Genomic DNA, 13,305 nt, shown 5'->3' on the forward strand with positions numbered 1-13,305 from the left:
TACGCACATTTCTGAAACCATTACCCAAATTATTGTACCAATTCACTTTCAAGTTTTTTGTTCCTTTCCTTTTTTTGATTGTCATTTGGGAATAAATATTGTCTAAATTCTCTATTGCTTTGATGGGGGAGATAAGTACATAGGTACATTATGAGAACTGCAGTACGGATCTACGTATTAACTCAAAAGAATACCTCTGTATGTAACCTACGTATAACATTGATGTTCACCTAACCTTTTTCATCACAAATAGGACTTTAATTTGCAGAAAAACAAGTCGTGTCTTCAGAGGGAAGGTTTGTTTTTTCACTATTAAATTAAAACTTATTTGCTAATGGCATTTTGAATAAATTTTAAGTTTACTGTAAAAATGCTTCTTTGCATTTATGATGCAATTCCATGAAACAAGAAACTAATCGATTTTACATCACTTTATCCAGTCCGAATAAACGGACTTCTTATGTAATTTCTATATTTATTATTTTTATATTATATAATATATATATAAACACAACTGACAACTACTTTTAGTAGTTTGGAATTCCTCTTTCACACGGGCCACAGTAAATTACCTCACAGTGTATAGGTATTTCAAACCGCTCAGTGGATGGTCAAATTGATAAATGATAAAAGTAACATAAGATGCCACAATTACGAATTTGACCTAGAATATGAGAAATTCTGTTGTAGTGCCCTAGATTTCGAGATAAAAACAATCTCGCGTTTTATGTAAAAGGTCGCCGTGAGTAGTTTAATTTTTGTGACCGTAGCGTTTCCAGATTTCAATAACAACTTTGGACGGTGTGTAATATAATACACAATACAAATTTATTAAAAAATAAAGTAAGTAATGTAATAACTCCTTTAGTGTTTGGTTTCATTTTAAAATCGTTCTTGGAAAATGATACATGATTACCTAAGAGAAGATTAGGTACGCAACGAAATAAGAAGTTTGTTGAAAAATGTATGCATCCATGTCTTACAATTGTAAAAAAAGTAACCATTTTGCATACCTATACATTGGGCAGATGGATCGTAGCGAGGCCTAAGATACTGCCGGAGCGCTCGAAAAAGTCACGTGACCTTAGGAGTCAGTTCAGGACACATTAAATACATTAAGGCTTATGGAAAATCCGTGCGCAGCTCCACTATTTATTTTTTTACTCCGAATCCGTTTAACATAGAGCCACGAAATTTCAATGAGAGCTGGTCAATGGTACAGACAATTAAATGATGGTGTTTGTTAATTTTTAGTAACACTGGAAATAGTTAATTTTAAGGTTTAAAGTCTTTGAAGATAAAACGCCGATAGTAAATCCGTTTCTGTTTCTAGGAACGATATTATAATTCTTTCGGTGTCTTAAACTAGAATGATATTCGCCTTATCTTGTATTAGTGTAGATTTAACAGGCCCTACAAAATCGCGCATTAATTATCCGCGCAGAGCAAAATTCATCATGCGAGAAACTTTTTTGTGGTTGGTACAATTGTATCACATATATCGAATGAATTGTGACCAAAGAACACAAAAACGTTTTTCAAAAGGAATTTTTAAGAAATAGTCTTTTGTTTCCAGTTTTAGTAAATAGCGGGACTTCAGAAACTTGCGAACGCGGAATGGAAATTATTATTTTTAAATAATTATTACTAATGGACTTTCAAATAGTGTTTGAAATATGTAGAGAACCATTAAACTTACAAAATTAAAAAAATTACATACATGGTTAGTTCAAAGTATGGATTTTCTTTTTATAATCTGAGTTAATATTAATTTTACATTAATTTACTTATATGAAAGTCGCTTTATGACCAACCGAACATTGCAGATATATTGTCATCCTTTACATCAGCATTATCAACGAATAATTTCATTTTTGTGCCCCATGATTATGACAGTGTGACTTACTCTTCGCGTTTTGTTTTACCCAATTTATCATATACATTTCATTTTGTGATGTGAGTTAAAACAAGATCATATTGAATTGCCACTTACCAGTGGTAGACATCTATTTAGTTTCTAATGGTAGTGCGAGTGTTATAGAGAATATTGTGGTGCACACAGAAAAAAACTGAGTGGTCTCCTTACTGGTTATTCGGAACCGACTATGATCTCTTGTAGAGGGCGAGACATGCACAGAGGATTCTTGACAGACAGCCAGATAAATTGCATATATTTGAAGAAATTGCCACAAATGGTGCATATAACACTTCTGCAGTGACTTTCGATTGAATGTGCATAATATTTAAAACATTCTACACCAGCCACCTCCTAGGGAATAAGCTTTAAAAATTATTAGACAAACTCACACTCATTCTACAGGAGCGAATTGTTCTAAACACGAATTTTCCGGAAGCTATAATGTAAAACTAATATTAACGAATATACAGGGTGGTGACTTGCGTCACGCATCATAGGGATTTCAATGTAAAATTCATAACATGCAACTATTGGCTCCCCAAATTATTTTAGAGCAAAAATGTATTAAAGTTTTTTGTAGAAAAAAAATCTTTACGTCAATAAACCGTATTAGTTTTCAATTTTTTACATAATAAAGACGGAAAATTGGAAAAATAAAACCCGCATCTTTTGCAATAATCTGCGATGCCATGGAATTTTCTAAAACAAAAAGATGTCCAGTTATCAATTAGCAGTAGTTCGAAATGGATTTTATGATTGACTTGGTTACTGCCTTGCAGTTAATGGTGACTTATTCGAACATTTATTGTAAATTGTTATATTAGGAAACCGTTTTTAGTCATTTGGTCTTTCTTTATGTTGAATTCGCTGTTCTAAATATAATACTTTTTGATAGAATTTGATTTGTTTTATAGCAGACATTCCATGGCATGACGGATATTGTAGTTTTTGTATTATAAAATTCCATGGCATCACAGATTATTGAAAAAGATGCGGGTTTTATTTTTCCAATTTTCTGTCTTCATTATGTAAAAAATTGGAAACTAACGCGGTTGATTGACGTAAAAAATTGTTGTCTATAACAAACCTTAATACATTTTTGGTCTAAAATAATTTGGGGAGCCAATAATGGCATGTTATGAATTTTACATTGAAATCCCTATGATGCGCGACGCAAGTCACCACCCTGTATAAGATATATTCCATACTTTTGATTAACCGTGTATATAAAATTTGTAATTTTGTGAGTTTAATGGTCCTCTAAATATTACAAACATTATTTGAAAGGCGATTAGTAATAAAATTATTTAAAAACTAATAATTTCCATTGCGCCTTCGCGTGTTCCTTAAGTTACTTAAACTGCTGAAAAAAGGAAACAAAAGACCATTTCTTAAAAATTCCTTCTGAAAATCATTTTTGTGTCCGTTGGTCACAATTCATTCGATATATGTGATACAATTGTACTAACAATAAAAAAGTTTCTCGAATGGTGAATTTTGCTCTGCGCGGATAATTATTGCGCGATTTTGTAGGGCTTGTTAATAATATAATTCAACGTTAAACTTTAATGAAAATGATATTATTGATTACAAGATTGAGCGTTATTACATGTGACAGTTACGGTAAAAATTCTAATCTTTCTAAACTATATAAATACGCCTCCTATTATTTTTTATCTAACACTAACTTTAACTGACTTTAACACTTTCCCTTGTTTGATAAAAATTAATAATTATACAAGTCCCATCTTTACACAAAGGATATGTAATCTTGTTTGAGCGAGAGGTTTGGTCATAATGTCAGCTACCTGATGTTCAGATGAAACCTTTTCTACAACCAAAGTGCCTTCACTAACATGCTCACGAATAAAGAAGTGTTTCCTTTGAATGTGCTTGGTTCTGCGATGATTTTCGGGATTCTCAGAAAGTCTAACGGCTGCTGCGTTGTCAATCTGGATAACTGGAATTTCCTTTAAAAATGTAATTTCTTGCAAAAGTCGAGTAAGCCAAATAACTTCCTTTGCGGCTTCACTTGCAGCTACGATTTCTGCTTCAGCTGTAGATTCTGTTACGGAACCTTGTCGCTGACTAATCCAAGAAACAGCTCCATTGGCATATTTGACCAGTACTCCTGATGTTGAACGACCTGTTTTAGGTTTTACTACAACCACCGAAATCAGCATCACTGTAGCATTCGAACGCTCCCTTCTTAGCGTTACTTTGATATACTATACCAAGATCAATAGTCCCAGCTATATACCTAAGGACTCTTTTAGCTCTCGCTACATCATCAATAGTAGGGTTTTCTAATGACCTGGATAAAAATCCCACACTGTAGGCTAAATCTGGTCTCGAGCCTAACATAAGGTACATGATCGCACCAACGACCTGTCGATATGGAAATATGACTTCTTTTTCTGATGCTTTCCCTGAATTCGAACTTCCTGAACTTGAAAGCATTGGTGTAGAAACTGACTTGCATTCAACAAAATTAAAACGCTCAAGTAGTTTCTGAGCATACGATTTCTGGCTAATCTTGATATTTCCATTCTGCGATTTTTCAATTTCAAGACCCAAGAAATATGTTGCTTCATTTGAGGTAATCTTGAACTCTGTTCTAAGTTGGTGGATAAATTCTTCAAGATCTTCTTTATGAGTAGCAGCAATAAGACCATCATCTACATATAATGCTAAAACTATCTTAGCACCATTTTTCTCTTTAACAAACATACATGGTTCTTCTTTACTGGCTCTAAACTGTAATTTTTGTAAATATTTTCCAATACGATGATTCCAACATCTAGGCGACTGCTTTAGTCCATATAAACTCCTTTTGAGTAGGCAGACTCTACCAGACTCATCATCGTATCCATCTGGCTGTTTCATAAAGATCTTTTCCTCCAGCTCTCCATATAAAAATGCAGTTGAGACATAAAATTGGGCCAAATGCATTTTCTCTGTTGCAGCAATACCAAGTATCAAACGAATAGTTTGCAACTTTGCAACTGGACTGAAAGTATTATTGTAATCAATACCTTTCTTTTTATTGTATCCTTTTGCGACCAATCTTGCCTTGTATTTTAAAATACTTCCGTCTGGATTTAATTTTAATTTATAAACCCACTTACAAGCAATTGCTTTACCACCTGTGGGTAATTTTACTAATTCCCATGTGTTATTTTCCATCAAGGAAGCCATTTCATTGTCCATGGCATTTTTCCAGGATGCACGATTTTTATCTTGTATAGCTTCTTCATATGTTTGAGGATGGAGCTCTGTCATCATCGTCATAACGTAATCTTCAAGATACTTTGGAGTGCGGATAATTTCTCGATTACGTAACGATCTTTCATTGTTATATTCACTACTGCACTCATCATCACTTTCTTCTTTGCTTTCTTTAGTTCTTGTGCTGCCTTCAGGTTGAGTAATTTCTGGTTTATCAATCTGGTCTTCTTTTTCTGATTCATCTTCTTCTGACAATCTATTCCTGAAAAATACTTTTTCTTTTTCTTCGCATTCTTGAGTTACTTCATTAAATTTTACATCTCGAGATAAAACAACGCATTTCTTCTCTGGAACGTACACTCGATATCGTTCATCTCCATCATAACCAACTAAGTAGCCTTTTTCAGCTTTTCTATCCATTTTTCGTCTTTTCTGATCTGGAACATGGATATAGCAGGCCGAACTGATGATTCGAAGGTGTTTTATCCTGGGTTTCTTCTTATACCAAATTTCATATGGAGTAATACCATCTTCTGACGACTTCCCAGTCCTATTCAGAATGTAGATCGCTGTTGTAACTAACTCAGCCCAAATCGCGTCCGGAAACTGCACATCAGAATTGGAATACTTGAACGTACGTGCCATCTCGACAATTGTTCTATTTTCTCTTTCACTACCGCCATTTTGTTGTGGTGTATACGGTGCTGTCAATCGCTGTGTGATACCCCGTCTCTGCAAGATTTCTCGAACATCTGCGTTGTCAAATTCACCTCCATTGTCGCTGAGTAGCTCTTTAATGAAGTGACCCTGAGTTTCTGCATGCGTTAGCATTTGTTCTAAAACTACTTTGACATCAGATTTATACTTAATAATAAAACCGTAACGATATAGCTATAACTGTCCTTAAATACCACTAAATAACGTTTTTTCTGAAAAGACTCACAAAAGGGTCCACAAACATCGACCGAAATAAGTTCTCCCGGTTGTGAGGCACTTTTTCTGTTACCAAATGGAAGTCTATGCGCCTTACCATATACGCACGGTTCACATATTGTATCATCAAACTTAACTTTAAGATTAAACTCTTGTTCAAGCTTTTTCTTGACGTAACGCTTATCCTGATGACCCCACCTTTCATGGTATAACTGTAAATGATCGTTTGCTTCTACTATTTTTACTGATGCCCTGTTTTGGGACAAAATTGGACTAATATTTGCCTTATACAATGATCCAAACTTCTCTCGAATACCACTCAACACTGTGATGCCGTTTACCAAAAACGAGCAAGTGGTTACGGTGGATCCGAATTCACTGTTTAAATTTTTATCATGGGCAGCCAATGGTGAAAATAAATTTCTCGAAATTTTCGGAACGTACCAAACATCTTTCAATAAAATATGTTGGTTCTTCCCATTGACAATTGAAGAGACCTTGATAGTACCGCTCCCGATAGCAATCAAACGTTCTTCTCCAGCTGCTTTAATTGTGCGCGGATCTTTAAACTCATCAAACGTACAATACCAATCAGAACGACTAGTTACATGCTTAGTAGCCCCATTATCCACAAACCAATCCTCTGAATTTGGTTCAGTAGCTAAAACTTCATTATCTATTGAGCCTAAAGCGACCTGAGACTCTGCAGCATTACTTTCAGCATTACTACTGCTACTACTACGTTTAGGACGACCATCTGCGATCCATTTTCTACAACTTCTCACCCAGTGACCCTTCTTTTGACAGTAATTACAGGTATCTTCTTTCTTAAGTTTCGATACAAAATTGAAATTGTCTGTACCCCTCTTTGTCTGCTTATTTGACTTAACCAACAAGGCTACTTGTTTATCACTATCATTACTTGAAGGCTGTCTTATATTTCGTTCGAAAATAATAATCTGCATGGTTAATTCGTCGAATGTTTTAACCTCATCTTTCGTTAACAGCATCCAACTCGATTTAAAATTCTCAAAACTACTAGGTAAAATATGTAAAATTTTACATACCAATAGTAGATCTGGGAGTGGATTTTCATTCTTAGCTTTTAACCCGTTATTCAGCTCGGTCCATAGACTCTTGAGCTTGGCTACGTGTGTGGAAACATCCTCGCCCGATGTCCAACCAAATGAAAATAGCTCTGTACAAATCTTGAACAGCTGATCTTTGGATGTAGCTTCAAACTGCTGTTTTAACGCCTCCCAAGCATCATGCGCCGTAACCTTGTCCATGATTTTCTGATAAACTGTGTCAGAAACTGTACTTGTAATCATTGACTTGGCATAACTATTAGCTTTTCGATAGAGATCGCTTGTAGCTTTAAATGCTTTTTCTTCATCTCGTGTTGGATTAGCACTAAGCGGAGTCGGTTTCTCTAGCTTCTTATCGATAACATCTAACGCTCCCTCATGATAATCAAGTAAATCACGAATTTTCCTTTTCCAAATTGGCCAGTCTGACTCACCAGTCAATGGTTTAATGTGCTTTGCTAAATCCATTCTGCTGCTGATGTGTGGATTTAACAACACGTCACAAATACACAATTCGAAACGGAAAAAACACTAAAACGAAGGTCTGCGCCCATAACCTAATATAATTCAACGTTAAACTTTAATGAAAATGATATTATTGATTACAAGATTGAGCGTTATTACATGTGACAGTTACGGTAAAAATTCTAATCTTTCTAAACTATATAAATACGCCTCCTATTATTTTTTATCTAACACTAACTTTAACTGACTTTAACAGTTAAATCTACACTAATGCCAGATAAGGCATTATATACGCATAATGGGAGGCGCATATCATTCACACAAATGTTTAACGGTGGAATACCTTCTCATCTTAATAAACAAAACATGATTCCGTAAGAGATAAGGTATGAAATGAAATAATCCATTTCTTACCTCTTACTACTTACGTCTTACATCTTACGGAAAAACTCTGAATGTCACCATTATAATTTAAATGTTTATTTTTCTTATTTCTTATCGTTACCTCCTACCGCTTACCGTTACGGAATTCTGAATCGGCCTTAAGAAATGGATTATTTCATTTCATACCTTATCTCTTACGGAATCATGTTTTGTTTATTAAGATGAGAAGGTATTCGACCGTTAAACATTTGTGTTGAAGGTATATTAACACTAGAAGCGCTATGATTATGATGTCACTATCCATGTTCGTTTACCTACGTCTATGAAAAGCAAAATAACCTTTGGTACTACAATCTCAAACGTCAGTTTGACAACATATGACGCAAACGGTCTTCCCTTGCCTCTTACGGATTTACGTTACCGCTTATTTCTTATTTCGTACCTCATACCGTTACGGAACTCTAAATCGGCCTTTACTTCTTTTTAACATCAGATGCGATTTGAATCACACTTTGACTGTATCTGTATGCTACATGAGAAATTGCAATAAACCGTACGGTGTAATTTGGGTTCGTTGCCAAGTCACGGTGCAATTATGGTAATTAAAGGCAGCATTAAGCGCGGTTTAGACGCTACGATCTTGGCTTCGATAAATCGTAACGATCTGATTGTCCAATTTATCGTTCAATAAATCGAAAAAGTGCGCACTGTTTACATGTAACGATTTCTTGTTCCAATCTCATTGTCGGTCACGGTTTAATACAGTTCTTATTTTTTTACTTTTCATCTTGTCTTTTGGTTCTGGTCCACTAACATAAATTATACTCGCATTCTATTGCTTATATTGCTTGCTTACAATAGAATCTTAATCTCGATTATGATTTGAGTAGCCATATGTGTCGCTAAATATTTTTGTTGGGTGGCCAAACTTGATCGCCACTCGCCAAATGTAAAACGTGTGCGCTATAGACAGTCCAAGTAGCCCAAATGGATACAAAACTGGTTCACGTCGCCAAATTAGTCACAAATCGTAGCGATAAATCGCTGATATTGTTTACACGTTCCAATTTATCGATACGATTCGCAGAAATTGAAGCCGCCGCCATCAACCATCCAATTCCAATTCCAATAAATCGCTACAATCCTCTGTTCACACGCAACGATAAATCGTAACGATTCGATCGTTACGATAAATTGTTACAATTTATCGTAGCGTCTAAACCGCGCTTTACACGGCATGTGAACTGTCACGCCGGGAGTGTAAAGTGTCGCGCCGCACGCCGTGTGATGAGGGCGGCGCGACGAGTTTCGCGCGGCATAATCACGTTGATAGGCGGTAAACTTTGCACAATTCAAAGTAAACACGCCGCGCGCGACCAGGGCGTCGATTCCCGAAGATGTGCTTTGTTCACATCGACAGACCTTGATGTGAACGTGAATGTCACTGCATTCTCGAACCTACTACATCGGAAAAATTGATCGAACGCAACGACTGGTCTAGACCACTCGTTGCGTGTGAAAGTCATGCGCAGTTGCAGCTACAGGACGGATCTTGCAGCTGTTTTGCTAGGGGTTATTGAGTGCCCTAACCTATACATTCACATATTTTCTGTGAAATAAAACATGGAATTGTTAGAGGATTTTCTGGTTATTAATAACAGTATCCGTAATGCAAAAACAAAACAAAATACAAAACTGACAAATGACAGTTCAATTCTTGTCTGTGATTGGTTGGCGCATAAAGATTGTTCACGATTCGGGAATGCAGCTAAACTTGAACTTATCCTTATCGTATACGATCATGACGTCATGGCAGCCGGTCACATCACATGCACATCACGGAGCATATCGACTAACTTCGGGAATCGATGCCCTGGAGTAGCGTGCGTCTGCAATCACACGGCGCGACGTCTTCGATACTCGCGTCGAACATGGCTCGTCACGCCACACGCCACACTCTAGGGGTGACACTTCACACGCGCCGTGTGATAAATTAGCTAAAAATGGCCCATCGGTTACCAGAAGAATATGATGACGAGGACGAGGAGTTATTTTTCATCACTAAGCAGAAAATGAAGTTTTATTTTGGATTAACCTTTGCCAATCGTATCAGGGCCGTTTAATGTGCGACGGGGTGAGAAAGTCTTTTCCCATCACGAAGAGGAATATTTCAATCTTTCATTTGGCTTAGGCCAATCTTGTATCAGGAAAATGTAATGTGCGAGGAGGACGGAAGGTATTTCTTTATCTTTATTCTTTTATTTATATATCGCATATAGTAAAAATCAGATGTGCGCATGCCCAATATCAACTGTTATTTATCGAGATATCTTTTTGAAATTTTAATCAGAGATGCTTCTATTAGAGGCAAACATAACTGATAATGCAAAAATTAGATGTGCGCATGCGCACTCAGTGCCAACTTCTTTATTTATCAAGATATTTCTTTGAAATGTTAACCAAATATGCCTCTAGTAAAGAAACATAGCTCACATAGCTATGGCCTTTAAGGAAGTACTGATCAATTCATGGAAAATTCGCTGAAGTTACTCGCCTTAGGGCGAAAACCTTTTTTTTCACTACTAGCGTCTGATGACATGATTATTAACCTTTTTTCCACTTGTAAAGTAGGCTTTCTCGGCATTTGTTCAAAGTGGTTAATAATGTGGACATTATTAACTAGTAGTCAATAATGAGAACTGTCACGCTGTTACTTTTAGAAAACACAACCAAAATTTCGCTCAATAAACGCTTACACAAGTTCTCTAAAATGAATGATTGCCACCATCCGCCATTTCCAGAGAAATTACATACCTAAAATTATCACATTTTGAAAAAAATCGAACGAAATTTCTCTTTGAAAACATCTCAATGACAGAACAAGATACGGCCTGTTTGACTTGTACTTCCACGTACTTGATTGACATGTTAAATTAATAAACAAAAAATTCTGTCCAACCGTTCACTTTCTTATCAATATAATATGTTAATTTAGAGGACTTCAAGTGCTAGTAGTGAAAAAAAATAGTATATATACCACGGTAGAGAAGTCTATTATTGCCTTCGCACCTTACACCCCTCGGCGCAAGCGCCTCGAGATGGAATTTTGGTGTTCAGACAATAATACTGGACTTCTCTACCTTGATATATAATGTACTATTACTTGTTTTAAGTTCATAATAACAAAGTTATAGATATTAAAAGAAATTTAAATATACGGTTCTTGCGAGGTGGATATCTACAATAGTTATAGCTGTTATAGTTGTTCCAAAAAAGAAACCGTAAGTATGTTTAATTCGGCTCCTAGAAGTGCAATTCCTTCCACATGTATCTCCCCTAGTTAAGTAATCTAAATTACAGACAAGGACAACATATTATACTGTTGTTTGTTCCTAAATGAAGTACAATAATTAGATTAACATTGCTCTCTCCCTCGTATCAGTACAAAGTAAACAGCAACTTAATTAACCAACATAGAAAAAAATGAAAAAAAGGTTTTCGCCTGAAGGCGAGTAACTTTAGCGCCTTGTCCATGAACTGATCAGTACTTCCCCCCTAAAGGTCACGTAACGAACTAATTATGTGTACAAAGGAAAATAGCTCGGAAAATAGTTATGGCATAAATATTCTTATAATTATCATTGCTCAAATTGCGCATTCGCACATCTAATACTTAAAATTTGCAATATGTTTACCTTACTAGAAGAATCTTTGGTTAAAATTTAAAAAATACATATTTTTAAAAATAAGAAAGTGGATATTACACATTTTGCGCATGCGCGCATCTCATTTTTAGAATATGCGATATGCTTATCTTCTAGTAGTCTACTAGAAGCACCTGTGGTTATAATTAAAAAAATATCCTTGGAAATGAGAAAGTTCACATTGCGCAGTATATGCATGCGCACATCTGATTTTTACAATATGCCATATCCTTTTCTTTACTGGTAAAAATATCTCTACAGCGTATCTTAAATTGACTGACATAACATGGCTATCTTTGTTATAATTACACTTACAGATCCGGTTAAATTGGCAAAGTTGCGTAGTTTTTGATGCTGATGGATTTTTCGATGCGATATTTTCAAAAAAATAATTCGTTTCCTAGGTAATTGGAAAAAAGTGAAAATCGCCATTTTTAAAAAGTTCAAATATTTTAATAACAAAGAGAGTTATGGAAAACAATTCCAAATAAAATTTACAATATTCGATGGGATAAATTCAATGGGTGTAGAAAAAAATTTTCAAAATGGCGGTCTCGAGATATTGACATCAACCTTCTTATTTTAAATCGACGCCATATTGGAATTTTACGTCACTCGATGGAGAAAAAAGTTACAAAACCAGTGATAGGTACTACATAAACACTTACAATTTTGGGAATCAACCTTGCAATTTTGCCTCGAATTTTACAATGTATTTCTTATGGAAATAATTCCATGGCTGATTGTGATTGAAACCAAATTTGTTCGTTTATTGTCTCGCATAGACACCATCGACACGGCCATGGAATTATGGCCATAAGAAATACATTGTGAACTTAAAGGCAAAAATGCAAGGTTGATTCCCAAATGAAATACTAGGTGTTTAGTATCACTGGTTTTGTTTTTTTTTTCTCTATCGAGTGACGTAAAAATCCAATATGTCGTCAATTTAAAATAAGGAAGTTGATGTCAATATCTCGAAAACCGCCATTTTGAAAAATGTGTTTCTACGCCGATTGAATTTATTCCACTGAATGTTACAACTTTTATTTGAAACTTTTTTCGATTGTTACTACAATATTTGAACGTTTTAAAAATGGCAATTTTCACTTTTTTCTTCTACAAAAAGAATTATTTCTTCCAAAATATTGCATCGGAATATCCATAAGCATCAAAAACTACACAACTTTGCCAATTTAACCGAATGTGGAAGTATAATAATAATAAAGATAGCCATGTTATCCTACTCAATTTAAGACACTCTGTATACATAAGAAAGTAGACATTGCGCAGTCATTATTCCTCAAGATTTTTCTTGGTTGAGGTACCGGAACTATAAGGTACCGAATGTAAAAAGAACGAACTAAATATCTTGAAAACCGTTGGAGTAGTTAAGGCCTCGGGCGGACGGACGGACGGAGAAAGTGGCTATAATAGCGCCTTCCAGAATGAGTTGGAAAATGCGTTAAAAGTACCTATCCCCTACCTTAAGATTCCTCCTAGAAAAATGGATTTTGTAGTATTAGAGTCAGTGGCCCGTATGAATAAAAGTAAGCAAATGCTTATACTTCAAGTAAATACTCAT

The 13,305-nt window shown here is 35.4% G+C and overlaps 1 protein-coding gene across 13 annotated transcripts in view; it reads left to right on the forward strand.

Moving 5' to 3' along the window:
* LOC116181661 (putative thiamine transporter SLC35F3) overlaps nucleotides 1-13,305 on the forward strand; it is an 80,116-nt gene that overhangs the window by 43,813 nt on the left and 22,998 nt on the right. For 7 of the 13 annotated variants that reach the window (XR_004147306.1, XR_004147305.1, XM_031502047.1 and 4 more), the window contains exon 9: nucleotides 269-296. The exons of the other annotated variants lie outside the window; for them this stretch is intronic. Coding sequence is in view for 5 of the 7 variants with exons in the window: in XM_031502047.1 (XP_031357907.1) it covers nucleotides 269-296 (28 nt within the window). In the remaining 2 variants the exon portion in view is untranslated. The remainder of the gene's footprint in view (nucleotides 1-268; nucleotides 297-13,305) is intronic. 13 annotated transcript variants of the gene reach the window in all.

This window comes from Photinus pyralis, unplaced genomic scaffold (genome assembly GCF_008802855.1).
Source record: "Photinus pyralis isolate 1611_PpyrPB1 unplaced genomic scaffold, Ppyr1.3 Ppyr1.4_unclustered_Scaffold1534, whole genome shotgun sequence".
Classification (NCBI taxonomy): domain Eukaryota; kingdom Metazoa; phylum Arthropoda; class Insecta; order Coleoptera; family Lampyridae; genus Photinus; species Photinus pyralis.